The 25,525-nt window shown below is 44.5% G+C and overlaps 1 protein-coding gene across 2 annotated transcripts; it reads left to right on the forward strand.

Moving 5' to 3' along the window:
- Positions 1-12,909: 12,909 nt before the first annotated feature.
- Positions 12,910-20,371, forward strand: LOC308171827 (BTB/POZ domain-containing protein KCTD1; the record flags this gene model as incomplete). 2 transcript variants are annotated; one of them, XM_080546724.1, is made up of 5 exons in its annotated part: positions 12,910-12,999; positions 14,514-14,695; positions 16,478-16,622; positions 17,955-18,260; positions 20,204-20,371. In XM_080546724.1, the coding sequence occupies exons 2-5, from the start codon at positions 14,532-14,534 to the stop codon at positions 20,369-20,371; spliced, it is 783 nt and encodes a 260-aa protein (XP_080402850.1). In that variant the 5' UTR covers positions 12,910-12,999; positions 14,514-14,531. The 2 variants fall into 2 exon arrangements, with proteins under 2 accessions (XP_080402850.1, XP_080402851.1); XM_080546725.1 differs by having other exon boundaries at positions 14,517-14,695.
- Positions 20,372-25,525: the final 5,154 nt, after the last annotated feature.

Below are 25,525 nucleotides of genomic sequence, written 5' to 3' on the forward strand. Positions count from 1 at the left end.
GTACAGATCCTCCGTCGACAAAAACAACTGTGAACAAAAAAAAGGAAAGAAAAGTGTGGAATGATGATTCGAATGTTTCTAATAAACAAAAAGTGAAATTAGAAGCAGGGATTAGTCTGTTTTAGATGGATCTAAATGCTGCTGTGCTCTGAGTCATACAGTATTGGTCCTCAGGCAGGCTTCCCACCGGGACACATCTCAACTCCCCACCCTCCACTCCCCTCTACCCAACCTATGGGCATCCCCCCCAGGTCGTAAAGGCCACAGGCTAATACTCTCTCAGCTCTCCCCTCTATCATCTTTATGGCTGGAATAAATTGGCACATAAATCTGCGGCAGTGTGCATCGACTTCTTCCTTGTGGGACAGTAAACTGATTTACTGACCTGGGTCGTCTTAAGGAGGAGGTGGGTGGAGGGGCCAGGTGGAGCAGTCTGACCATACCAGGAAATGGATTCAAATAGTATTTGATATCATATGAAATACTGTTAAAACTGTGCTACTGTACTTGACTGGGTTTCCGGGTGCAGTGGAACCAATGCAATAGTCCAAAATGAATGCAAACTCTACCCATTTGGTGCAAACTCCGCCCTCCAGGAAATCTCAGGCAAGTACTCGAAAGTATTTGAAAGTGTTTCAGATACTATTGGACCCAGGTCTGAACCAGAATGGGCCCTATTATGTACAGGTTCACATAATGATAAAAAGTCAAATAGTGTGACCGTGAATGGTAGCTATGCTATTGGTAATAAAAAAATAATTGTTTTGCATTGTGCAACTGGCACGCTAGTGTGCGTGATCCAATGACCTTTAGATAGTCTCTTAGATCTTTTTTTCAAATGTTAATTATTAAAATGTATACATGAAAGGTTGAAAGTAAATCATCTCTCCATAATGGGGAGAAGTAAGAAAATACTCCAATGCCTATCATCATGTATTACCCCTTCATTTTTCATACAATGTCATAACACTGCCTAACTAAAGATATTTGATGTTCCAGAGTCCGACACCAAGCTTGCCCCTGACAGGTAATTCAGGACAAACTAAATTCAAACTGACAATGAATAATGGATTCCTGCTCCACTCATTAGGCGGCTTGGCTGATGAAATGCTTAATGACCTACTGGACAAGCAAGTTGCAAAATGATGTTTCACACACAAAGGAAAATATGACCTTTAGTCTAAGGTTAAGCATGATGACTTTATATTTACTATAAGTTGAGGCCTCGGCCTAATTGATCTACACAGGGTCAAGGTATTCATACAGTACAGTTCATTTAATAAGTAGGCGATAGGCATTGCAAAAACACACTAGTAAGTAAGTTACAAATAGTGTGCAAACATTGAAACTACGATGTGAAAAAACACACAAAGTGAAACATGTTTGGCAGACAAGGGGCTCTAAGAGAAGTTTAATTAACACAGTACTAATAAAGCATATTTTGCATATTACATATTACACAGAAGGAAACAGAATATCTCACAAAAGTATTTAATTAATACCCCTTTGAGAATATCACCCCCATTCTTTTACAGTTATGTCGTGTTTTCAAACTTATTTGCAACAGCTTCTGATGCAAAATGCCTCTTAGCAGAGCTACAACGGAGGGGAGCGAAACATAAAACACACACCTTAAAGATCATTAGCAATTAATATTCGGGGATTCACGGAGGAAAAACAGCGTTAAACACTTGCTTAATAATTCATACTATAAACAAGAAAGTCTCCCACTTCCTTAATAATTTAGACGTAAGCTAATGTTGATTTATTCAAGAAGGTCTCCGCCACCAGCGGTGCCTGGAGTGCCCGAATTTGAATTAAAGTAGGACAGTAGCAGGCGAGTCTGTAATAACATTTGTATAATTTTATTATTGCTCTGGGCTCAGTTCATTTCCTCCTCCAGTAGCTGCGTGAAATTGTTTGATTCTGGTAACCGCCTTGAGTCTGCGGCTCTGGGGTTGGAGGGTGGTAGAGGAACAGGAAGGAATGCGACACATACACACACACACACACACACACACACACACGCACACACACACACACACACACACACACTCACTCACACACGCACACACACACACACACACACACACACACGCACTCTCTCTCTCTCCTTCTCTCTATCTATCTCTGCCTCTTTCTTTCTCTTTCCTCTCCCAATCTGTCTGATTTTCTGTCAGAGGCTTACAAACACACACACACACACACACACACACACACACACACACACGCACACACACACCTCACACACACACACACACACACAGTTAAATAACCTTTGTTATTCTGGGTTTCATAATGCCGTTACACTGGCTCACTTAATCACTCAATCTGTCTACAGTACATGATTGATATCCTCACTCACCTTGTCACACATGATAAATATTCCGCTCTATTTTTTCTTGAGTCAGCCCGGAAACTTGAGTAAATCTGGCGTTCATCACATTATCAAATAATATCAAAATGGGGTTTGAACACACAGTTTGCCTGTTTCAGTTAGCACTGTACTGAACACCATCAAGTTCAACTGTACTAGTAAATGCAGCTTCCATGTTACAGGAGCAGAGATCGGCTGTACTGGGGTCAGGTGTTCTAATCTAGGATACAGGTTTGAGAATCACAATAATAACATTGTTTTTCATCCTGTAGGTGTAGGACATAAACAAAAACAAACAGAACAATTATTCTGAGCGTTTGCTATCTTTACTCCTGCACTCTGGATGGTGTGGCATCTCTCCCGCGTTGCAATTTTGTTTATCAGTGATGGGACTTTCATTTCCAAAATGGTAATTTACAAAAGCCCTGATTACTTGAACACAAACAATCAAACCGAGGCGGTATTAGCACACCTGAGACCCCGGTGGCTGCACGACAGGAAGAGAGGGTGGAGATGTTGTGATTGGTCTCCTCGGGGGCCCCGTTTCTCAGTTCCCGCCCCCACATTCCCTCACTCCCTCTCTCTCCCCCCCCCCCCCTTCCCCTTCCCCATCCCCTCCCTCCCTCCCTCCTCACCCCTCCCGTCGCCTTCTATGCAGAACAGGCTCAAACTCCACTTTGATGAAACACATTTGTTTGGCTTAACTCTTCCTTCGCCATCATCACCGCTGTTGTCGTGGCGGCCAAATCTCCCAAGACCCGGCGGTGTAGACGCGGCCCATCAGCGATTGGAGCTAATGAGAGGATATATGTAGGACTAACGGGACTTCACCGCAGGACCTGTTTTCCATTTGGGGGCTCTCTCTCTCTCTCCGGCCTGCGCCCGTGTTATTAGGGAGACCTTTATTATTGTTGCCCTCTAGTGGGAACCACATAATAGGATTACATTTTATTGGAGCCTCCCAGCCTTCACCCAAGCAAACCCCCTCCTCCTCTTGTCTCTCTCTCTCTCTCTCCCTCTCTCTCTCTCTCGTCCTCTTATTGCAGTGTCGCTACCTCTTCTGTCCACTGTGGATGGGTGGAGCAGGTGGGGTGGGTTGGGTGGTTCTGGTAGGATCATTAGCGGGGGCATGCGACCTGTGTGCTCTCCCACTCATATTGGAATTGTACTGTACACTCTGCGCACCTGAGGATTACCTGGTTGTGCGGTGGCCCTCTGTTATGTAAAGTTAGGTTTTTCTCGATGATAGCAAGAAGCATCCACGTCATATGACCCATACCAGCGAAACGACACCATCATAGTATTGCTGGTCTAAACAACAAACAGCAACTACTGCCTAAAATGAAATGCCGTTCACGATAAGATGGTCGTTATCAACGTTAGTTTAGCCTCCACGACGGTAGCTCCAAATCCAAATGGAAGCCTGCTGTCAGCCTATGCTTTAATAAAACAAGTAAGCTACAGTATCGAGCCTCCCTCAAAAGTGATCTATCCTTACTGCCAAAAATACTACTTGATGAAAATCTCTGGCCCTTAACTACACATATACATCCCTCCAGGGCGGATTGAGTCAGCGTCTTGAACTATCCTGAGCTTTCCCTATCCAGCCCACTCCCTTACATAAGCAAAAGGCCATTACAGGGGTGCGGTTAGCACAGAAACAGTCCTTAGCATGGGTCCGAGGAACGAGCAGGATCTCTCCTAACACCCCAAATCAGGATAGTAGGCTCTCTGTGTGATGTGTGTCGATCAGAGGTTGGGGAAAGCTGGCACTAAACTGGAAGACCCTGATCATAGAACGTAATGACTCCCCCCCCGCCCCCCGCCCACAAAAAATAAAGTAATCTGTTCTCTGGAGTCTGTTGCTGTGCCGTTTGAGCCTCAGTCTGGGGTGACCTTTGTTATCCGTTGTACACCGTGCCAGTTCCTCTGTCCATGTTTACGGGTTGTTGGAAGGAAAGAACAAGAAGTACTTTTCTCACTGGTGACACGTACGCGGCTTGCCAAGGAATAATCATTCAATTGTGAAAACTCTATTTTTTACGCAGACAGAAAGTTTGATCCAACCTTGCATTCTCGCCAATCAGGAACACAGCAGGATTTGAGTATGGATTATCACATCATCTGTTGATAGGCAGTAAAAACAAATCTAGGATGCCAAAACATCGTAATGGATTTGGAGGATGATGAATTGGGTATATGCTAGCAAATTATTTACAGTTACTTGTAGAAAAGAAAATAAGTTTTGTTCGTCAAGGTGACTCAGAACACTAGGCACCACCGTTTTTTCCAGAGAGTTTGGAAACATAACCCTCATTCAAAACCACAGGCTATGATGTCATCCCCCACTGTAGCCAGACTCTTTCTTTCTGTTTGGGGCGATTCACATCTGCAAGCCATTTTGGATAATTTGTCCACCAAAATATAGCTCTGTCAGAGCTCTCCTGCTGATGCTGTTGCTGCTAGAGCAGTTGGCTTAAGTTTCCCTTCCAAGTAAAACACACCCCTCCAACCACAGTGTTAAAACAATGGCCTTGTTTCTGGGCCCCTGTATTGGAGAAATCACCACTGGCAGCCTTTCTACTACAACATCCAAATGCATATCTTGAATACTGAATCGTGAAAGGACCCCCATTACGACTTGGCTCCATTTGTGTGGAAAATGGGGAACGTATGAGATGTATAAGGCCTGGGGGGGCTCTCAGTTTGCTTCAGTTTGTCAGCCTGATGGCAAAGATAAAAAAAGGGAAAAAAAGAAATGTTTTTAAAAAAATAAAATAAATAAAAAAGTGCAGGGGAGGGGAGAAATAGAAAATGCAAGGCTTGGTGTTTGTGCACCAGGCTTCGGGGCTTCGGGGCAAATAACTTCATCGTAACACTTTAATCCTGTGTTTGTTTTCCTCTGAGGCTCGGTGGTCAAACAGTGGAAAGTTAAAAGCCCCCCCTCTCGCTCTTGATGGGGGCTACGGGATGGTTGGCCCGTCCTCAAAAGCAATCTTAGTGGTGATCTGCATGAGACGCCATGGAAAGTGGCTGCTTTTGATCTGGAGAACTAGACGTCTAGGAGTTGCTCAGTTAGATCATTGGCCTTGGTACAGCATGATGGTGAACAATAATGGGGGGTTATGAGGGGTGGCCAAAATAGATGAGTGACGTGCAATCAGTCTCTATGAAAACTAAAATGATGAAAATACTATTTTTTTTACTATTTATATAGTCCCAGCTTTGGCAATGTCAATGCTTTCCTTGTCTTAAGAGTAGTATTAGCATGGGATCACTAATTACGTCACTCGTTAGGATATAACCTAATATAAGCAAGCCTACTTTCTGTACATACGATCATATTAGGATTGGAATAGTTTTTAAAACACACAGCAAGAAACATAAGTTGTGTTTGTCAAGACGACATAAGACCATATGGTCTCATACTTAAAAGTATCTGTAAATGGAACTTTACCTGAAAATGCAGTCGCCTATTGGTTAAAATACATGTAGAGATCACTGTTCTTATCACTTCTGTGAATCCGGAATCAAGAGTGCAACAGTAGCAACCTATCACTCTCTCTCTCTTTACCCAGTGTGTGTGTGTGTGTGTGTGTGTGTGTGTGTGTGTGTGTGTGTGTGTGTGTGCATGTGCAGGTGCAGGTGGGCATGTGTGTGTGTGTGTGTGTGTGTGTGTGTGTGTGTGTGAGTGTGTGTGTGTGTGTGTGTGTGTGCGTGTGTGTGTGTGTGTGTGTGTGTGCGTGTGTGTGTGCGTGCGTGTGTGTGTGTGCGTGTGTGTACGTGTGTGTGTGTGTGTGTGCGTGTGTGTGTGTACGTGTGTGTGTGTGTGTGTGTGAGAGAGAGAGTGTGTGTGTGTGTGTGTGTGTGTGTGTGTGTGTGTGTGTGTGTGTGTGTGTGTGTGTGTGTGTGTGTGTGTGTGTGTGTGTGTGCAGGAAAGAGATGCATGGCAACATCAATGGATCAGTGAAGGAGTTTGGAGTGTTTATGGAGATTGTGGGGCTTGTTACCCTGACATATATGACGAGACAGATTTGTATTAATGTCTGTGTATTTTCCCCACTCTGAGCAACTAGTGCTTTTAACAGCAGGGGGCGAGAGAGAGGATGGAAGAATTCAACTTCTTTATACTTTTGATTATCTGTAAACCAGGGGTGTGTGTTTAACAGCATTACATCGGGTGTTTATGAGCAGCTGCACAAAAGGTTGAGGGGGGTCACACGTTATCTAAAATGCATGATAACGCATCTTATCAGGCGCCTCTATGGCAGGGGAAATTAATGTAAATAGGTTTGGTACATGCAATTATTACACTGTACACCCAGATAATAATATTCATGGGTACATATTAATTCAATGTAGGGAAAGGACGAACTTCTAACACACGGCAGAATGCCCTTTGCTGTTGGCATCCCGCAGTTTTCAAACCAAAAGCTTAAGAAGAGCCTCAATCTTCCCGAAATTATGCATGGTTGAACATTTGAAATGAGCTCGTGCATCAGCCCCGGGCGCTGATTCAGACTTGATTGGGGCAAGGCAAGCTGCAAGTGCTTATTTATATAACTACGTCATCTGGGAGGTTGGCCAAAGGGAAGAAGGATAAAGTAAAAAAAAATGGAGAAAAAAAATGTGTCAATTTAATTTTCCATTACAGTCATTACATTGATTTTTTTTTAAAAGTTGATGATAATCAACAAGTTGTTTGATGCACATGTTGTGTCCACTTATGTCACACGGACCTCAGGAGACTCACGTATGAATGAAGAAAAAAAAAAAAACAAAAGACTCCACCAACAATCTATATAATTATCATCATCTGCTGCTTTCCTTTCCTCCCTGGCAGAGAAAGCAACACTCCATCCATTTGCAGAAACCGCCTGCGGGAACGTTACATCAAAACTAATCATAACGATTAAAATCAGCTTTTCTGTGCGAGAGAGAGAGAGAGAGAGGCAATAGGCAAGTTGGAGGCAGGAGTGAGGGGTGTTGTATGCAGGGAAAAATAGCAATAGCCAGATCCCTTTATACGATTTTATTAAGAAATATAAAAATACATTTTTTGGAGAAAGGCCGGCGCACTGAGCACTGTAGTGATCAGATCTTTTCCCTCTGTTATATCCTCCAGATTGGTTCAGACTCGGGCAGAGACATGAGCTAATTGTATCCTGATCTTTGCCTTGAGGGGTTTCGGAGCCCTGGAGCAAAGTATTCTCTGTATTTCGTTCCTGTCTACCTTAGCCAAGCTATTGCATTTCTCACTGGCGGAGGAAGGGAAGCAGATCGGAAGGGAAAGGCTTGCTCAAAAAAGAGACTTTATGCCCCATCTATGTATCAGGTAAGCGGAGATTTATTTGCTTTGCTCTTATTTCCGAGGCTGGTTTGGTTTGTGACTGGGACATTCGAGGCGCAGCCGCTTTTACGCATGTGCCAGTGAGTCGATGAGCGCCACAGTTCTACTTGAATCTAACCCCAAATATTTAACCACTGACTTCCTGGATATTGTTCGGTTGTTTAACAACTGTATATTTGTCAGTTCTAACGGTGGGACTTGTATTGCAATGTTTTCTTTCGTCCTTTCGCCGAATACTACCGACCTTCGCAGAGCAAAACACCGTGGCGATCGTCCGTGTGAATCCGCTCCTGGCGCGTTCAGCCCCGGACACATTATCGTCGTTTCCCCCCGTCGGACTTACTTGTCACATACTTACAAAAACCCGAGTTTAGGCATTTCGATCTTTCGGTCTTTCCTATCTCTATCTTTAATTTGTATTAAACCAGTTTCCATTTCCTGTGTGCGCCCCAGATCTACTCATGAAAGACGCCATTGTGGAGTAATTTGGCCCGGGGGCATTTTCTTATTTTCTAAGAGACAGGAGGTACCTATTCTATTCTACACACGTCAATGCAGATGCTGTGAATGTGAATCACCTCTTTGTACTCGCCGTGGCTTTGTAACGAGAACCGTCTTTATCTATGTAAACCAAAGAGAGAAATCTATTATGGCTATTTGCCTTTTTGCGTTCCCATCTCTTGCGGGGCTGACCCACACCCGTGCGCAGGGGGTTCCACGGTGCAGACGCGACACTGGGCGGAAGTCTGGGTGTTTGTTTGTTAATAAAGTACTATGTTTGGATAGTGTTGTGAATAATACACTTTAACATCAATGACTTGTTGTTCAACAAAAAATGTTGTTTTATTTTTACTACTTGGGATACAGTCGTATAGGCTACCACCTGGTGAATGGAATTGCCACAATGGAAATGAATGACTCAATTATTGCATTATTGCAACTTTTGCTACGGTACCCTCACACTTATCATAGGAAATCCGATGGTCATCAGATTAAGTTCATCAGATTAAGTTCTCCGATTTTGTTGGGCTATGAAGTTTCTTCTTATCCTCTTTTCAATGTGTCCAATTGGCTACATATCAAATGCATCGCATGCAAAGTATACTGCATTCGTATCACACGTATCAACTATTACCATTATCACCTGTTTGTGAATTAAAACATAAAAAGCGCACATATAGAACAGTTGAGGGTTGAGTTTGTGACTTTCGAGTCAGATGCGTGACTGTTCACTGGAGGGCGCTGTTATGACCAGGGCATCAGCTGCCTCCACGCGCAGCATCCCACTCACATTGTGCAAGTTTCCTGTGATTAGGTTGAATAAGAATAAACTATTTATCATGCAAGCATCAACAAACTTTGTCGATATTTAGTTTCTAAACAATCCACCAGCTGTGCCATGGGACAAGTTTTAGTGATGGACAGTTTTGAGGAGCTTGAAATGCGTAGGCCTACTTCACCAGGCTGTTGGGCCTAGAACAGCCTACTAGGTTGTAGACCTACAGTGACTTGAGTAGGCTACCCTCATCTGCAACTAGAGGGTTGCACGTCTAGTCCCACGGTAGAGAGCTGAGCGTGAATCTGTGTCACATCTGTGAACATCTGCAAATGAATGAATGAATGGAGACACCTTTAACAAATGTCATAGGCAAAGCAGCAGCGATGACTGGTCTTGATTATGGAAACAGATTATGGAAACTGCCCCTGACGGATGCTAAGTGGTGTCAGTGAGTGCATTTCAGTGTAATACACTTGAGTTGCATATGGAGGATGTGAATGCACTATGGCCATCATGGGAAGTGGTTGCTTTTGCATCCAATACAGACTGTTACTTATTTGAAATAACACTTTCTAAACAGATGGCAAAAGATTTGTCTCATCTTGGTGTGTATTACATTGCTGTTTGTTTTTTAAATGGAACTAAAGTAGTTGCGTGTGTGCGTGCATGTGTGCGTGCATGTGTGCGTGCACACACACACACACACACACACACACACACACACACCCCATACAGTATGTATAGATTTCAAAGCACTGACTGAAGAAGGGAAAAAAGAACATGGAAAAACAGTGCAGAAGGACTAGTAACAAGCTATGATCCTTGTGCCAGCTCAAGATTTGTTTGAGCATGTTGTGGTGTGGATGTGGTCAACAGAATTACACAAGTCTTGGGTAAACAAACAGGCTTGCAATTTTGACTTTGGTCTCAAGTGGGTTGAGGAAAGTCAGTCAAACTTCTATCGCAAGGGGGAAACGTAGAAACATAAACACATGTTACAGCCTGTGCTTGATTCTGTTTGGATGTGGTAAGTTATTAAAAAATGTCAACAGGTGGGAAAACTGTTGCAGACAGTGGTACTCGACAGAAGAAAGGAGAACGCAGTACTCACTGCTGGCTGCAGTGCAGACTTGGATGAATAGTGTTGGACGAGTCATGGAGTCAGTCCTGTAATCATATGTATATTATGTAAATTGGCAGGCCTGTCTGCTGTCTGTCTGTGTGGTGAGGTAGCCTAGTCTGGGGGATTTTGCTTGGCGCTTTCCAGATGGTTTATGTTCCTGTGTGTACAGGCTCCAATCTTGGAAGAATGGAGTGGTTCTTTTTTGGACACTAATCCGCAGGACATGGTCACGGCATTTCTCTGATACTTTGAGTCAGGATGAAATGCTTGGCCTACAAGTGGAAGCGCTCAATCCGACTGTTCCCTTTCTTCCTCCCCCTCTCTCTCTCTCCCTCTTTCTCTGATGCACACACACACACTCTCACACTCATGATGCTTAGCAGATTCACCACTCCATCCACCTTCACGATGACAAGGATTTGAAGCCAATTCCAGGTTCAGACTGACTCACACACACACACACACCACACTACACCATCTCCCCAAATTAGTCAGGGAACAAATTACCTGCATTCGGAGTGTGATCCCACGCACTCTGCCGGCTGCCTTTTACACAGGTCCCCTTTTGAAGAGCAGCCGTGTGATTTCTCTCTCTCTCTCTCTCTCCCCCTCTATCTCCCCCCTCTCTCTTCGCCCCGCGGGGCTCCGCTGCCTTCTGCGAGGGATCCTGGAGTTGAATTTTAAAACTATGCATGGCTGCTGCCTTGCGCTTATCAGCGCGTGCACAAACGGCATGCAAATCGAGCCAGGATCACACGCCACAGTGGAAAGGCCTGCACTCAAAGGCAGGCTTAATTGCTAATTGGGTATCTAGGTGTGAAACACACACTGCCAAAAGGAGAGGCAGAAATATGGATGTTTTAAGGCTAGTGCTGGTTGGTCGTGTTAATTAATTTATTCAATAACTTATTCAAAATGAGTGGATTTCCGGACAGCTTGTTGTAGGGAGATGGCCCAGGAGAGGTTGGGCGTCAATTATTTTCTGACATATTATAGTTTTGAATCTGGATTTTGTAACCAGCCATAAGCAGTCTGATTATTATGGATTCAAAGGTAGTGTCTTAGGATCTGCGTTTGATCTTTTTTTCTTGCGTTTTCTGTTATCAATGAAAATGTTTGGGGTGGAAAAACATTCTGTCTTTCTTTTTCTACCTCAAAAAAACATAATCACTGCCTGTGGTTCTGTGCTATCAGATTGGATCTGGATTCTGGAGATGACTTTGAAGTCTGCATGTTTTGGTGGGACTAGACTGATGCTTGATTGGCTGGCCTGCTTTTTGGGGGGGGTTTGTGAGGATACAGGAGGTGTAGGGGAATGGATGCCACCTGTGTAAGTGTTCATTAGAATGAATGAATGAATGGTCTTTATTGTCATTGATATAGTACCGGTACCAAACAACGACATTTGGGAGGGGGGGCTCCCCTGGTGCTAGGAAAGAAAAAAAAACTAAAAAAACAAGAAGGGAAAGGAGCTGGTTTACATAAATAAAGGCTATGTACACTATCCACTATACTATACTGTACAGATAAAACGACTAGGGTTGTCATATTGCACATAGTGTTATTGCACATTCAATTCAATTAGATACCAGATATCAGAACACTCTTCAAAAGAGACATGACATTGTGAAATGAACCTGCATTGTTACCTTCTGATGGCATTTCCTGCGTGCATGCTTACGTGTTTGTTAAAGGAAGGGAGGAGGATCATGTTGCTTTGCTTATCAAATCGACTCCACGATCTTGCAACACTCCTGAATTTGGGCCATTGCTCAGAGGAAAAAGAAAAATGCTATCAGTGACTGCTTTATGTGAGTAGAAAATGTATTTTAGACACAGTGTGCAGAGACTAAAAGGGTCTGCGGAAAGGTCAGGCGTTCATCTTGGGTCGTGGGTGCCCCGGGGACATTTGTGTGTGTGTGCGTGTTTATCCTGAAAGGAAACAGAAGCTCTTAACGTTGTTGCCATTTGATGAGATACTCTGCTGTTCTGTTATAATTACTGTTTTGTTTTACTGAGGAAATGTTGACTGACTCCTTAGACAAGGATTATTCTTGGTTTTTGTATTGAAGAGCTGAACATTGTGGCATAAGCTACATTGTTCTGCAGCTTGAAAGGCAGCTTGACAAAGGATAGGCAGCAGGGAACGGAGGACGAGGCATATAGAGAGACTGTGTGAAAGTCAAGAGGGTAAAGGCCAGGTCGCAAATCCAGATGTGCGTCATGGCCATGGGAAGACCCTACACCTGCGCTTTTTATGGTCCAAAGTTCAACCCGGGGCTCACTTTGTCAAACAGTTAATAGCAGAGGTTCTGCCATTCTGCGGGAAATGCGGCATTACCTGCTATTAAAACAGCGACATCCCAACAGCCCCCCAGGCACTAGAATGCTAATGTTGTCGGGGGGCTTTGACTTGACTTATCCCAACCAGTGCACAGAATCAGCTCAGTGACTGCAGCCAGTCTGCTAGACTAGAGCATCGCTCTTCCCTGGTGTGTGTGTGTGTTGCCTGCGACCCCCCGTTGATTCACGTTGAACTCGACTTGCATCTCCAACTTGCAGCCTGTTTTTTAATGCACCGAGTTGTAATGGACGAGACGGATGTCATGGACCTAACTCATCATCAGAAAGCGAGAAAGCGACCGCGTCCAATCGGTTCCGTGGATGAGACGTCCGCGCACGAACAGTCGCTGCTGAAACGAATCTCGCGCACGGCGGAATGCAGAGACCCCCTGTACTCCACGTTCCGAGGCAACCCCTCACCTGAATGCAGAGACCCCCTGTACCCCACGTTCCGAGGCAACCCCTCACCTGCGACATCCTTAAAGCAGAATGATTATTCTGTCGCTTCATCGCCGCTGGCAGGGCAGGTAAATGCTGTTTCAGTCCGGTCCAGTCTCCCCCAGACTATAATGTTTTAGTCAAGTTGCTTACGACCACCCAAGTCACTGTTTTGTAGTTGGGGGAGATCGGTCACATCTGATTAATGTCCTTGTTTTAGTGCTTTTTATGGGTACGGAGAGTTGTAGGATAGTCATCAACAGCAGAAAATCAATCACGCATGTTTATTCGGTCTAAATATCAGTGTTTGCAGGTATTTTTTATGTTATGCACTTGATTTCAGCAGTGTAACTGTGTAAGTGGCATAAACTCAATCTAAAGTTTTCCTTTCCGTTTTTAACAATGCGCAATTTAATGAATTGTCTCGTATTGAAATCTAATGTTACTATCTATTCTATACTGTTTGCAAATATTCTCTAATATTGTCAATATGCATAATGAGTCGAGAAGTTAAAGATGTCAGTTCCATCCTTCTTTTTTTCCCCTTTATCATAATGTGCTTAGGGTCTTGGTCTTGCACTTGTGGTGGATATTGTGATTGAGAAACTCAATTGGTTCTGCATGCCATTAGAGATATTGCCTGCTAATTGTGTTTTTAGGTTAGCAGGGAACATTTTCCTTCCAAATCATATTACATTATTCAAATCTAGACTGATTATTACTCGTTTACAGTCTCTGTGAGATTACTGCTCCAAATTAATTTGTTTTTTTGGAAACGATTGCCCCACAGATATATCTTGAGTTGTGGTAACATTCAGGTCAAGGTCAGGCAATAGTAGGCTAGTGTGACAGTGTGAGCCAGATTCTATCTTTCAACCCTGATTAAGTAGAATACAAATTGGACCATGCATATGACCATGAACTTTTTCAGGTGGATGAATTGAAAAATGTTTTCTTACAATTCAGTAAGCCTTGCATTGTTCTGGTCCACTAACAAAATAAACACTATTGGCACATTTAAAACAGACATTTTCCTCATTTTGTGTTCATGGGAGTGTCCATCAAACATTTTTTTCTGCAAGGGAGATACCCTATCAATTTGAATTATTGATCTTGTTCATATGGCAAAAAAAAGCACACTTACCAAGCATACTTGGCAGCTAGTGCTGAGGCACAAACATGTACATTTTCAAGCCTGCAAACTGTGACACTTTAAAATAATGTGAAAAAATACTTTTTGTGCAATATGACAACCCTAGTTGACTATCTGTGCAGTATAGTACAGTGGATTGTGTACATAGCCTTTATTGATGTAAACCAGCTCCTTACCTTCTTGTGATTTTATGCATCCATGCTTTTTCTAAAATGTGTTTTCTTTTTCCTTTCCTAACACCAGGGGAGCCACCCCCTCCTAAATTTCGTTGTTTGGTACCTGTACTGTAGCAATGACAAATAAAGTCCATTCCATTCCATTCCATTCCATTCATTCCATCAATCACTATTGACAAACTGTATTTTATAGGTGGTTGATTCAACCTGCATTGTTCCACTCTGTTGATCATCTTTACTCAAGATGTGTATGTTTATGTCTACTTGTCTCTAGCAGGATAACCGCTGCAACATGTCCAGGCCCATGATCACCAGGTCGCCAGCGTCACCGCTGAGCACCCAGGGCATCCCCACGTCAGCCCAGCTGACCAAGTCCAACGCCCCTGTGCACATCGACGTGGGCGGGCACATGTATACCAGCAGTCTGGCCACGTTAACGAAATACCCAGAATCCAGGTGAGCTGCCCTTTCCCCTCTGTTGAACATACACAATGAAATATTGCATTTCAGTTTCAGTTTTAACCACATTAGCTCTTGGCTCTGCCATCTAACATAATATTCAGAAGAGGAGGAAACTTGTATCCATCCATGTAGCATCTCACCTGGACAGCATAGCATAGCAGGGCATGTGCACCCAAGCGATTATAATGTTAGGTTCATTATTATTTCAGATACATTACCTTGTTTTTCCTCCTAGCTCTACTCTATCTATCTATTACAAAATAATGATGCATCTATTTGTACTTCGTGGTACACATCTCTACAAAGTGTCTTACATTAACATTTTTGGCATTTAGCAGACGCCTTATTCCAAAGCGACTTACAATCAATACATTTGAATACTAAGCAAGTGAATCATCAATCCACCATTCGTAGCAGGAAGAGTAATCCAGCTCAGGCCCGGGGCCATTGATAGAAGGAAAAACCTTCTTCTTTCACCTTCTTCTAAACCTTTTTTTCTAACCTTCTTCTAAACCTTTTTTTCTAACCTTCTAATTTTTTTTATTATTATTATTTTTTGTTTGTTTATATAGACACTGGAGAAACAGAGAAACAGTACATGGGTGGCAATAGAAGTTTTTAGGGACACAGAAGAGGGGGAAAAGTGGGTGTCTTCAGGAGAATGTCCATGGGTTTTAGTCTGTGGCTCTTGCAGTGCGAGGGTGTTTTGGAATGACTCGGAGGAGAGTGAGATAATTCAGCCCATGTCAGACGTGTTCATCAGCATTAGCCGGCTGACTCTGACTGCCTAACGTCACCCTCTGACAGCTCCAACAAATGTCAAAGCTCATCCAGTCACACAGATTCACAACTCCAATGGATGAACGAGGAGGTGGGAAAGATTGACTTTTAGCATCGGGGGCTTGGAATGTTTTTACATCCTTATTACGAATAGTTGAAGCTAGTTTATGATGATGCCTTCGTTTCAGTTTCAGGCATGCCGTTATCACAGTGAAGATTTTTTTCTCGCAAAATGTTTCTAGTTAGCAACTACAAAATGGCTTCCCTCTCCCTATTATTTTCCGAGCCCAGAGTTATTTTCAGTCGGTAAACATTTGTGGACGGCTCAAAGTCCAAAATGCAGACCGAGAGACAAAAGCAGCTCGGTTATTCTGACAGATGTCACAGCCGCAGTAAAGGGCCAAAGGGCACAGGGCCATCTGGAGGCTGGGAGGGCCGCACTGTCGCCTGAAGCTAGGCCCCCAGGGTGGCATCCTGCCTTAGGCACCTCTCTACCAGCTGGCCCTGACCCCGCTCCCACCCATCCACTCCTCTCATCCATGCCTTTTCATTTCTCTTTCTCTCTTTCTCTCTCTCTCTCTCTCTCTGTTCCTCCCACTCTTCTTCTTTCTCTCTTCTTTCTGTCTCTGGTTCTCTCTCTCTCCCCCCCCGTTTGTTTGTTTGTTTGTGCATTGAGCACGGCAATGTTTGTGTGTCTCTCACAACAAAGGTGTTAAAGAAATCACACACGCACCTGAGCTAGCACACTTTGATATGAGCCATATGCATTGGACACGCTCATTCACTTAAACCGTATTAGGTGATGTTTACCAATGCTCACAAGTCACAAAGTAGCATGCTCTATTCAATAGAACTTTTGTTTGTTCTATTCTAGTCGTCATTTAGAGCATTCAGACTACTGGGAATATTCCCGGTGTCATCGTGAAACACTGGTTACAGGTATGTTGTATGTTTCCTGACATGGTATCCTCTCTGTCTCTCACTCTCTCTGGGTAGAATCGGCCGTCTCTTTGATGGCACAGAGCCCATCGTCCTGGACAGCCTGAAGCAGCACTACTTCATTGACAGGGATGGACACATGTTCCGCTACATCCTCAACTTCCTCAGGACCTCCAAGCTCCTCATCCCAGACGACTTCAAAGTGAGTGCCTGTCTGTCTGTCTGTCTGTCTGTCTGTCTGTCTGTCCCCCTCACTGTAAATCAGCAAGTCAGCATTTAAAAAAAAAAAAAAGAAGAAAAACCAGGACACAAAATGGATTCCCTGAGGTATCGCATGCCCTTGGCCTTCACTTGGATTGCTGCAATGTGCAGACAGCTCAGACATTGTACGGAGCGTTGACATTCAGGCACTCAAGTCATTGAGCAAACATCATTATACACTGTCAAGAAGATTTGGCACTAGGGGAAGCATGTTCTATGTATGCTCTTGATTGAAGCTCGTGTGATAATTATACCTTTTACATGTTTCGGAACAAAGTCGCCTTAAGACATGAGAGCTCAGCGAAGAGATTACAAACCTCAGACAAATCTATTTGCGGTAGATGGTTGGCGTGATTACGCCTCTATACATTGTGTGCTGAGATCTGCAGCGTGTGTCCAGAACCAAAGCGGCTGATCTTTACTGCGTGTGACACATTTGCATTCCGTTCGCTCGCTCCTATGTGTCATTTAGTCCTTAATTACAAATTTTGCCCTGGGAGAAAACAAATAATCACATTATCTGATAGACTGTCCACCAGTTTGACTTAATCAGGGAAAAGTACGCCAGTTAAAATAAGCAAAGACAATAGACGGCCCGAAGTTCAGACCGAGGCCGATTCACCGACGAGCAGATCTCGGAGGCGTATGAGAACTTTTTGGAAAGTGCTTTTAAAGCCCCTGCAGTGGCTCTGGATGAAAGATCGGCTCTGTTACCTCGTAACATTTAGGGTTTACTGTGATTGGGGTGGTTGCTGTAGCACCGTCTAGCTCTACATCATTGAAATGTCACAAAAGGCGGCAGCTTCGGTCTGGTGCTGACTGAGCTTGTTAGGCATGGTCGTTTACTCGCCTCGGTCATTCTCACCGCTGTTACTGTGGGTGCAGATCCTCTCGGGTTTCTCTACGCCGTGCGACTACAGTTTTTTGGCTGGGTCTCAATACCTATAATTGGCTTCCTGTCCTCATGCTCACTGATCTGTAAATGCTCACTGATCTGGCAGGAGATTGGAGATGGATGGAACCAATATGGTGTAAATGTGTCCAGTCCTCTCACCAATCAGTTGTAAGTGAAGGAAAGGAGACAAATAAACGTAAAAAAATAAAGAGTAGTGAGACCAACAACAACAACAACAACAAAAAAAGATAGTTGATTGTCCTTCAAGAGTCGCTGGATTTCCTCTTCACCTTGAGTAGTAAGATCCAGCCTTTGCTTTTTCCCGGCATGCCCTCCTAACCCGGCCGCCTGCCTCTCTCTCTCTGCTGCCCCCTGCAGGACTACAGCCTGCTGTACGAGGAGGCGCGCTACTTCCAGCTGCAGCCCATGCTGTCGGAGCTGGAGCGCTGGCGCCAGGAGAAGGATCTGTCCCGGGTGTCGCGCCCCTGCGAGTGCCTGGTGGTCCGCGTGGCCCCCGACCTGGGCGAGAGGATCACGCTGAGCGGCGACAAGGCCCTCATCGAGGACGTCTTCCCGGAGATCGGCGACGTCATGTGCAACTCTGTCAACGCCGGCTGGAACCACGACTCCACGCACGTCATCCGCTTCCCGCTCAACGGCTACTGCCACCTCAACTCCGTCCAGGTAAGAGCCGGAGGTCACAGAGGTCACGGCGGTACTCGCTCAGGTGGCGTTCCAGATGGTCTATATTGTGTCCTAGGTTGTCTATACTGTGTTCCAGGTAGTCTATGGTGTGTCCTAGGTTGTCTATACTGTGTTCTCTATATTGTGTTCCAGGTAGTCTATGGTGTGTCCTAGGTGGTCTGTATTGTGTTCGAGGTGGTCTGTATTGTGTTCCAGGTAGTCTGTATTGTGTTCCAAGTGGTCTGTATTGTGTTCCAGGTAATTTTAATTAAATTTTGCCATTTAGCAGACGCTTTTAATCCAAAGCGATTTACAATTACGAATGACAGGGACATTCCCCCTGGAGTAACTGAGGGCTAAGTGCCTTACTCAGTCTATATTGCGGGATTTGAACTCACAACTCACAAAAAGTCCAACTCACTATCCACTAGACCACCACTACCTCAGGTAGTCTGTATTGTGTCCTAGGTGGTCTGTATTGTGTCCTAGGTGGTCTGCATTGTGTTCCAGGTGGTCTATTGTGTTCAACGCAGTCTATATTGTGTTCCAGGTAGTCTGTATTGTGTTCCAGGTGGTCTATATTGTGGTCCATGTAGTCTATATTGTGTCCTAGGTGGTCTGCATTGTGTTCCAGGTAGTCCATATTTCCAACATTTCAATAAAAATGCATCAATCTGCTGCAAAGTGTGATTATGACCATTCACAGAGGGCGGAATCCTAATTCGAAATCCGAGCACGAAACTCTTATTGCGTTGGTGCCAAAGGGAAATGTGTCCGATGATTCGAGTTACGCACGTGGATCCACAAGGATTTCACCCACACCGTAGATCGGACTGAATATTAAGACACACACACACTTGATGCACTAAGAGGAAAAGATGTCCTCATTCCCCATAAAATGGTTGTTTTTCCAAGATACCGAGATGATTATCCCATCACATCCCATTCCCCCTCCTGCAATTATGATGAAACCCTTTTGCCTCGGAGCGTCATCAATAAATGACTAGATACCGAAGCATTATTGAAGATGTTGGACAACTTGTGCTCTGCTCTGCCTCCATCTTTGTATTGCAGGAAGTAGAGTATATAGCCCCCTTCGCTCTCTGTGTGTCTCTCAGACACACAAACAAACCCTCTCTCAAGTGTATGTAGTGGGGAGAGGCACACACTCCCTGGCAGGGTTGTCCTAAGGCAGGGCCCATAATCCTGTTTGGTTATTAAAGCACGCCGGCGGTGGGTGCTGCATCAGCGGCTAATGGAGGCAGGGTGGGGGTGTTTTGGGGGATTGGGGAGGGTGGGGGGGAGGGCTGAGGGAGACTGCCAGCAGTGGGGGGGAGGGGGGGGTTGGGGGACCTTTGTAGTTTTGGCGGGGGCTCGGGCCTGGGGCTGGTGGGAGAGGGAGAGAGGGGGGGGGGGGGGTTGGCTGAGCAGCCTATACTAAGCCAAGTGGCAGAGAGAGAGAAAGCCCCCCCCTGCTCCCTGGGGCCTCTTTGATGGAATGTGATCTCGCAGCCCCTCCGGACACGTCTGTAGATGTCTGTGAGGCTGCGGGACCGGGGACAAATCGACACGCGTGAGCACGCGCACACACACACCCACCCACCGACCCACACAAACTATGAGAACGAATCAGGCTCTTGGTTTTGTGAGAGCGCGGAGAATAGGTGCGCCCCCTTTCCCCCCCCCCCTTTCTAATCGCCTTTCCATCAGATTCTCTATTACCATCTCGTCATCAACTGTCCTTATGTCGCCGTGTCTTATTCCTGATGCCCCTACCCTGTCCTAGTCCTTTCAGTTACGCTCATTGAGATTACTCGAGGTTGCGTCTGGCTGCTTATGACTCATTCTAAGTGATCTGGATGGGTTCTGTGTGTGACAGCCTGAACAGTGTTCCTCATCGTCGCTCTCTCTCTCTCTCTCTCGCTGCCTCTCCCCTCCGCCAGGTCCTGGAACGTCTGCAGCAGCGCGGCTTCGAGATCGTCGGGTCCTGCGGAGGAGGCGTGGACTCCTCCCAGTTCAGCGAGTACGTCCTGAGGAGGGAACTGAGACGGGCGGGCCAGCGAGGAGGGGGGCCCAATTCAAACAGGATAAAACAGGAGCAGCTGGACTAGGGACCTCCTGCCCCCTAGGAGGCGCTAGACTTTTTTTTCGGGGGCCAGTTCAAGTGCTCGACGCAGTGGATGCTCTGTGGACTCTGTGTTTTTTTTTTCTTGTTTTTATGTCTGTTTTTTGTTTTGTTTTTTTACTTGAGAACCACCGAGAGAAAAAGGAAAAAGGTGCAACAGGAGGATTTGTTTTGTTTTGTTTTTTGCCATAAGAAGATACAAGAACATTTGATAAGTTTATGAAATCTCAAGGACATTTGTGATTGTCAAGTCCCAACGAGAGATATAAAAAGGATTTAATATTTGCCGGATACCCCAAATAAAGTTTGTTTTAAAACTTTGAACCTACATTAGGTTAGATATGATTTCCATTATGCCCAGAAAAAAAAAGAAAAAAGTATTGCACGTGTAGTGCATGGCCTTTCCTTTTATTTTGGTGTTCCCACTGGCATATAGGCTAAATCAAAAAGTTTGCTTCATGCAAAATCTCAGTTGTCATAAACACATTGATTTTGAACAGAAGTGTATAGGATTCTTTTACACTTTTTTTCCTCATGATCAAAAAAGGATGCAGATTATTGTGATATAAATGAAGTGGTTTAACTATAATGGAAGTTACCTTATTCGATTATGCTATAAAATATAGTTCACATTAGTATTATCAAGATTTTATGTCATAGACCATTCTATACTCACTAAATGAAAATGATTAAGTAAATTATTATAATAAACGTCACAACATTGCCTCTTCGTTTGGGGGAAGTACAAACTAGCCTAGACTACAGAGGTCATTCATTCAGTGGATCGTAACATCCCCTTAAGTGACAGACTGTAAATTATATTTGTCATTGTATATGTGTTTGTTTGTGTTTTTTACATGGAAATTGACACCTTTTTAAAAATGAATTTGTTGCCTCATACATGACTGAACAGATGACAAACCATACCATACTCTTAGGACATGTTTATATGAAGTTGCATTAACATAAGACTATTTCTCACATGACCTACCTACGCTCCCTAGATTTGAGTAAAGAGGAATGTAGCACAAAAATGTGAAATAAATATTGAACTGAAGTTGTACTGATGGCTGACCACTGACTGTGTCTTGTTATGGTGCTAGTTAGCAGACAGAGACAACCGGTTATCAATGCCCATGATATGATGCAATGGGGTGATGATGCCTGAATAGACAGCGGTAGAAATCGTGTGCAACCAATATGTGCATATGTTACGGTACATGTGGGAAAACTAGGGTTAGGGTTAGGTGCTAGGGTGCTACGGTTAGGGGTAGGGTTAGGGTTAAGGTTAGGGCAAGTCGACGTAGCACCTAACCCTAACCCTAGTTTTCCCACATGTACCGTATTCCCACATGTACCGTAACACATACATTACATCTTTCGATTTTCTGTTGGATTACCAATAGGCCAACGTCTTAAAGGAACATCCTATGTTTACCTTCAAGGTAGGAAGGATGTTTAGAGATATGAAGCCAGTTTCACCCTCAAATGAGATTTTCTCTCTTTGGTCGCCCTCTGTCATCTCTGTCCCTTCCTCTGCTATCACATTCTCTATACTTCATGGTTTAGGACCAGACAATCACTGAACACTTTATTAGGTACACTGTCTCATTCATTCAGGTGGTGTAATGGTGTGGGGAATGTTTTCTTGGCACACATTGGGCCCGTTAATACCAATCAATCATCATTTGAATGCCACAGCCTGTTTGAGAATTGTTGCTGACCATGTGCATCCCTTCATGGCCACAGTGTACCCATCTTCTAATGGCTACTTCCAGCATGATAATGCACCATGTCACAAAGCAAAAAGTAATCTCAAACTAGTTTCATAAACATGACAAGAGTTCAGTGGCCTTCCCAGTCACTGGATCTAAATCCAATAGAACTTTGGGATGTGGTCGAGCGGGAAATTAACAGCTTGAAAGTGCATCTGAAAGTCTGCATGAATTGCGTGATGCAATCATGTCCTCATGGTCCAGAATCTCAAAGGAATGTTTCCAACATCTGGTGGAATCAACGGCACGAACAATTGAGGCTATTTTGAGAACAAAGGGAGGCCAGTACCCCAGTATTAATATTAGTGGATGGATGGACTCTCTCACCACCACATCTCCAAATTAGTGTTCCTAATAAAGTGTTTAGTGACTACACACAACGCTTTACATTGTTGTCTGAGTGAATGCTCGAGAGGTAAAGCTTTCTCCTCGCTCCAGAGGCGATACCTTAGAAGATTTATTTGGGTAGATTGGCGACTGAGTCGGGCATTCTTTATTTAGTTATGTTGAATAAAGCCGACTTCTCCACGCAAGTCCTGTCAGTTGCGCTTCCACATATCCCTCCAGGACCAAGATCCAAAGTGAAACCCCACACGGAGCGCTGTCGTCTCATCTTCATCGCTTTTGGCAGAATCTCCACTTTCTTTTCGGCTTCTCTCCGTTCCTCACTATATGTCTCCATTTCAACCCTCTTGGCCTAGATTCCCCTTTTGACTGACTGTTGTCCTCTTAGGTTAGGGCTACAACTTTGAATTGTTCCTATTGTGCCCAACGGTACACCAGCTCTTAATTTGTGTTTGTGTAGTCTACTTTTTAATTCATATATTAGAATTACAGGCTATGTCTTTCGAGAAATTGCCAGTGGCCTTGCATCAACACGTATCAGTCATCGCACCTATCTTGCCAAAATCAGTGATAACTCAAAATCGGTCTCTAAACAATTTCAACCAGAAGGTTAACAGAGGGGAAATTCATTACTGAATGAAACAGTTGATTTTGGAGGCAACATTTTCAAAAAAGTTCAACTTCAGAACTCGTAGTATCAGGGCAGATGAATTACTTTTTGTGTGTGCCCCTATGTCATTTTCAAGTTATTTTACCTGTGGGGCAGCCTGGGTAATGAGACCCTGTTCTGGCACTATCTCTTCCACTTTCTTGGTTTCATGCCGAGTTGAAAAGGAATTAGAGATAGCCCTCCTCTTAGGGACAACCGCCCGACAGTGGAAAAAAAGATGAATGGTATTAAGACGCTGACTTCCAGTCGTTTTTTTAGAGGACAGGTTTTGAAGAGGATGGTGCTAATTTGAGATCGCTCTTCTCTCGGTGGTATGTCTGTGATCGCGTCTCTCTCTCACTTTCTCCTCTGTCTCTCTAGTGATTACTCCCAGTCATCAAAAGAACAGAGCAGAGTAGAGGGGGGCCTGCAGACACAGGGCTCTCTGGTCCTTCCCCTCTCCAGGCCCTGCTTGCTCACCACACTAGTGAAGGTCAATGGACGGACTCTCTTTCTCTCTCACCACGTCTACCAAATCAGCAGCACTTAACAGTGGCCTGATAATACTGTACAAGCAGTGGCCGCTGTCCTTAATGAATGCCCCTGCCATATCACCCTGATTGGATGATGTACTTTGCCCTAACAATTTTCTGTAGCGTTTTCCCCTGTGTCTGTCTCTGTATCTCTCTCTCTCTCTCTCTCTCTCTCTCTCTGACTACGAACCTAACTGTAGGCTCTATAGTAGGTGCCTTGAAAAAAAGTCTTGAGGGTGTGCTAAGCCCCTGAAATAATTACAAACGTATCCTTTGGCAAAAACATTGTCTCTCTCTCTCTCTCTCTCTCTCTCTCTTTCACTCTCTTCTTTCTATTTCGCTCTCTCTCCCTCTCTCCCTCTCTGCCTCCCTCTCTCTCTCACGCCTGAGGAGCTGATGTCAGAGACGTCTCATACTGTGAGGGGAGATTGAAGCCTCATAAATACCTTTATTAGAATATAATGGCCACATATTTCGACTCGTTATTTCTATGAGAAAGATTGGGTCATTTACTTGACGAATGCATCCAGAGTCTTTGGGCCATTATATGTCCGTAGCGGAACATTTAAGAAGTGTTATTATGTGACCCTGACTTGGCCCTCACTTGACCCAGACTACAAATCAAACACTATTGAAAGGAGAGGAGACTACAGTATATTGAGTTAGGTGGCCCACATACAGTATATGTCCCTACATATTACGATATTACAATGATATTACATTGACATGTGTGTTTGAAGAGATTTGTGAGATTCGAATTATCCCCAAAAACAAAAGCCTAAGATGTATCTTAGCTGCTGTGAATCAATCACAAGTCACACTCCAGGGTAAATGACTACAACCCTATACCACCAGGCCGTTACGTACGTGGCTCTGTAACAGCTTGCCCTCGCCAACCCCCAGCCCCAGCCCAACCAGTTCTCCCTCTCTTTTCGAGCTGGGGTGGGTGTGTGTGCTAATGTGTGTGAAAGTGCCCCCAGTGGAAGCTCTGGGGGTAGCGGTGAGCCCTGCTGAGCCAGCCATTGTTTATTTATCAGTCTTGCCTTGAGTTATGGCGCGCTTGAGGTGAGGAATTTTAGGCCGGACTCGCAGTCGCTGCGGGCCTCCTTGGCATACATCGTACCCCTAAGAGGGAATCATTTATATTCTACTCCAGAGGTAACAGAGGAACATGAGATTGGGGAAACAGCTCAAAGCCTCAAACTCCACTTTGCCTGTGAGGCTCAGGGCAGAGAGAGAGAGAAAAGCCACACAGAGTCAGGGGGGCTGCCAAGCATATTTAAGCAGATTCTGTTTTCGTTTTAGTTGCCCGAACCTCACCCATATGTATGGCTCGCTCACTCGGCTTTCCCCCCGTTGCCTTACTACGTACACTGTACTCAATTGTATGTATGTGGTTAAATGGTAATGTGATGGAATGTTCACTTTGGAAGGCTCTCTCCCCCTGCAGTGAAATCTAGCCAGAAAGCCTGACTATAGATACTGTAGGTGCCTCACTCAAACCTGTATTGAAAAAGCCTCAGGGGCATTTTAAGCCACTGAGATAATTACAAACGTATCCTTTGGCAAAAACAAGCCCAATACCCTCTCTCTCGCTCTTTCTCTCTCTCTCTCTCTCTCTCTCTCTCCGCCCCCCCCTCTCTCTTTCTCTCTCTCTCTCTCTCTGTGTCCCTCAATCTGTCTCCCTCCCTTCCCTCTCTTTCTCTATGTCTCTCTCTTTCTCTCAATCTCTCTCTCTCTTTCCCTCAATCTCTCACCGTTCCATTCAATTCTCTGTCTCTCTCTCTCTCTCTCTCCGCCCCCCCCTCTCTCTTTCTCTCTCTCTGTGTCCCTCAATC

The sequence above is a fragment of the Nansenia antarctica genome (assembly GCF_963989245.1).
Source record: "Nansenia antarctica genome assembly, chromosome: 16".
NCBI classification, from domain to species: Eukaryota; Metazoa; Chordata; class Actinopteri; order Argentiniformes; family Microstomatidae; genus Nansenia; species Nansenia antarctica.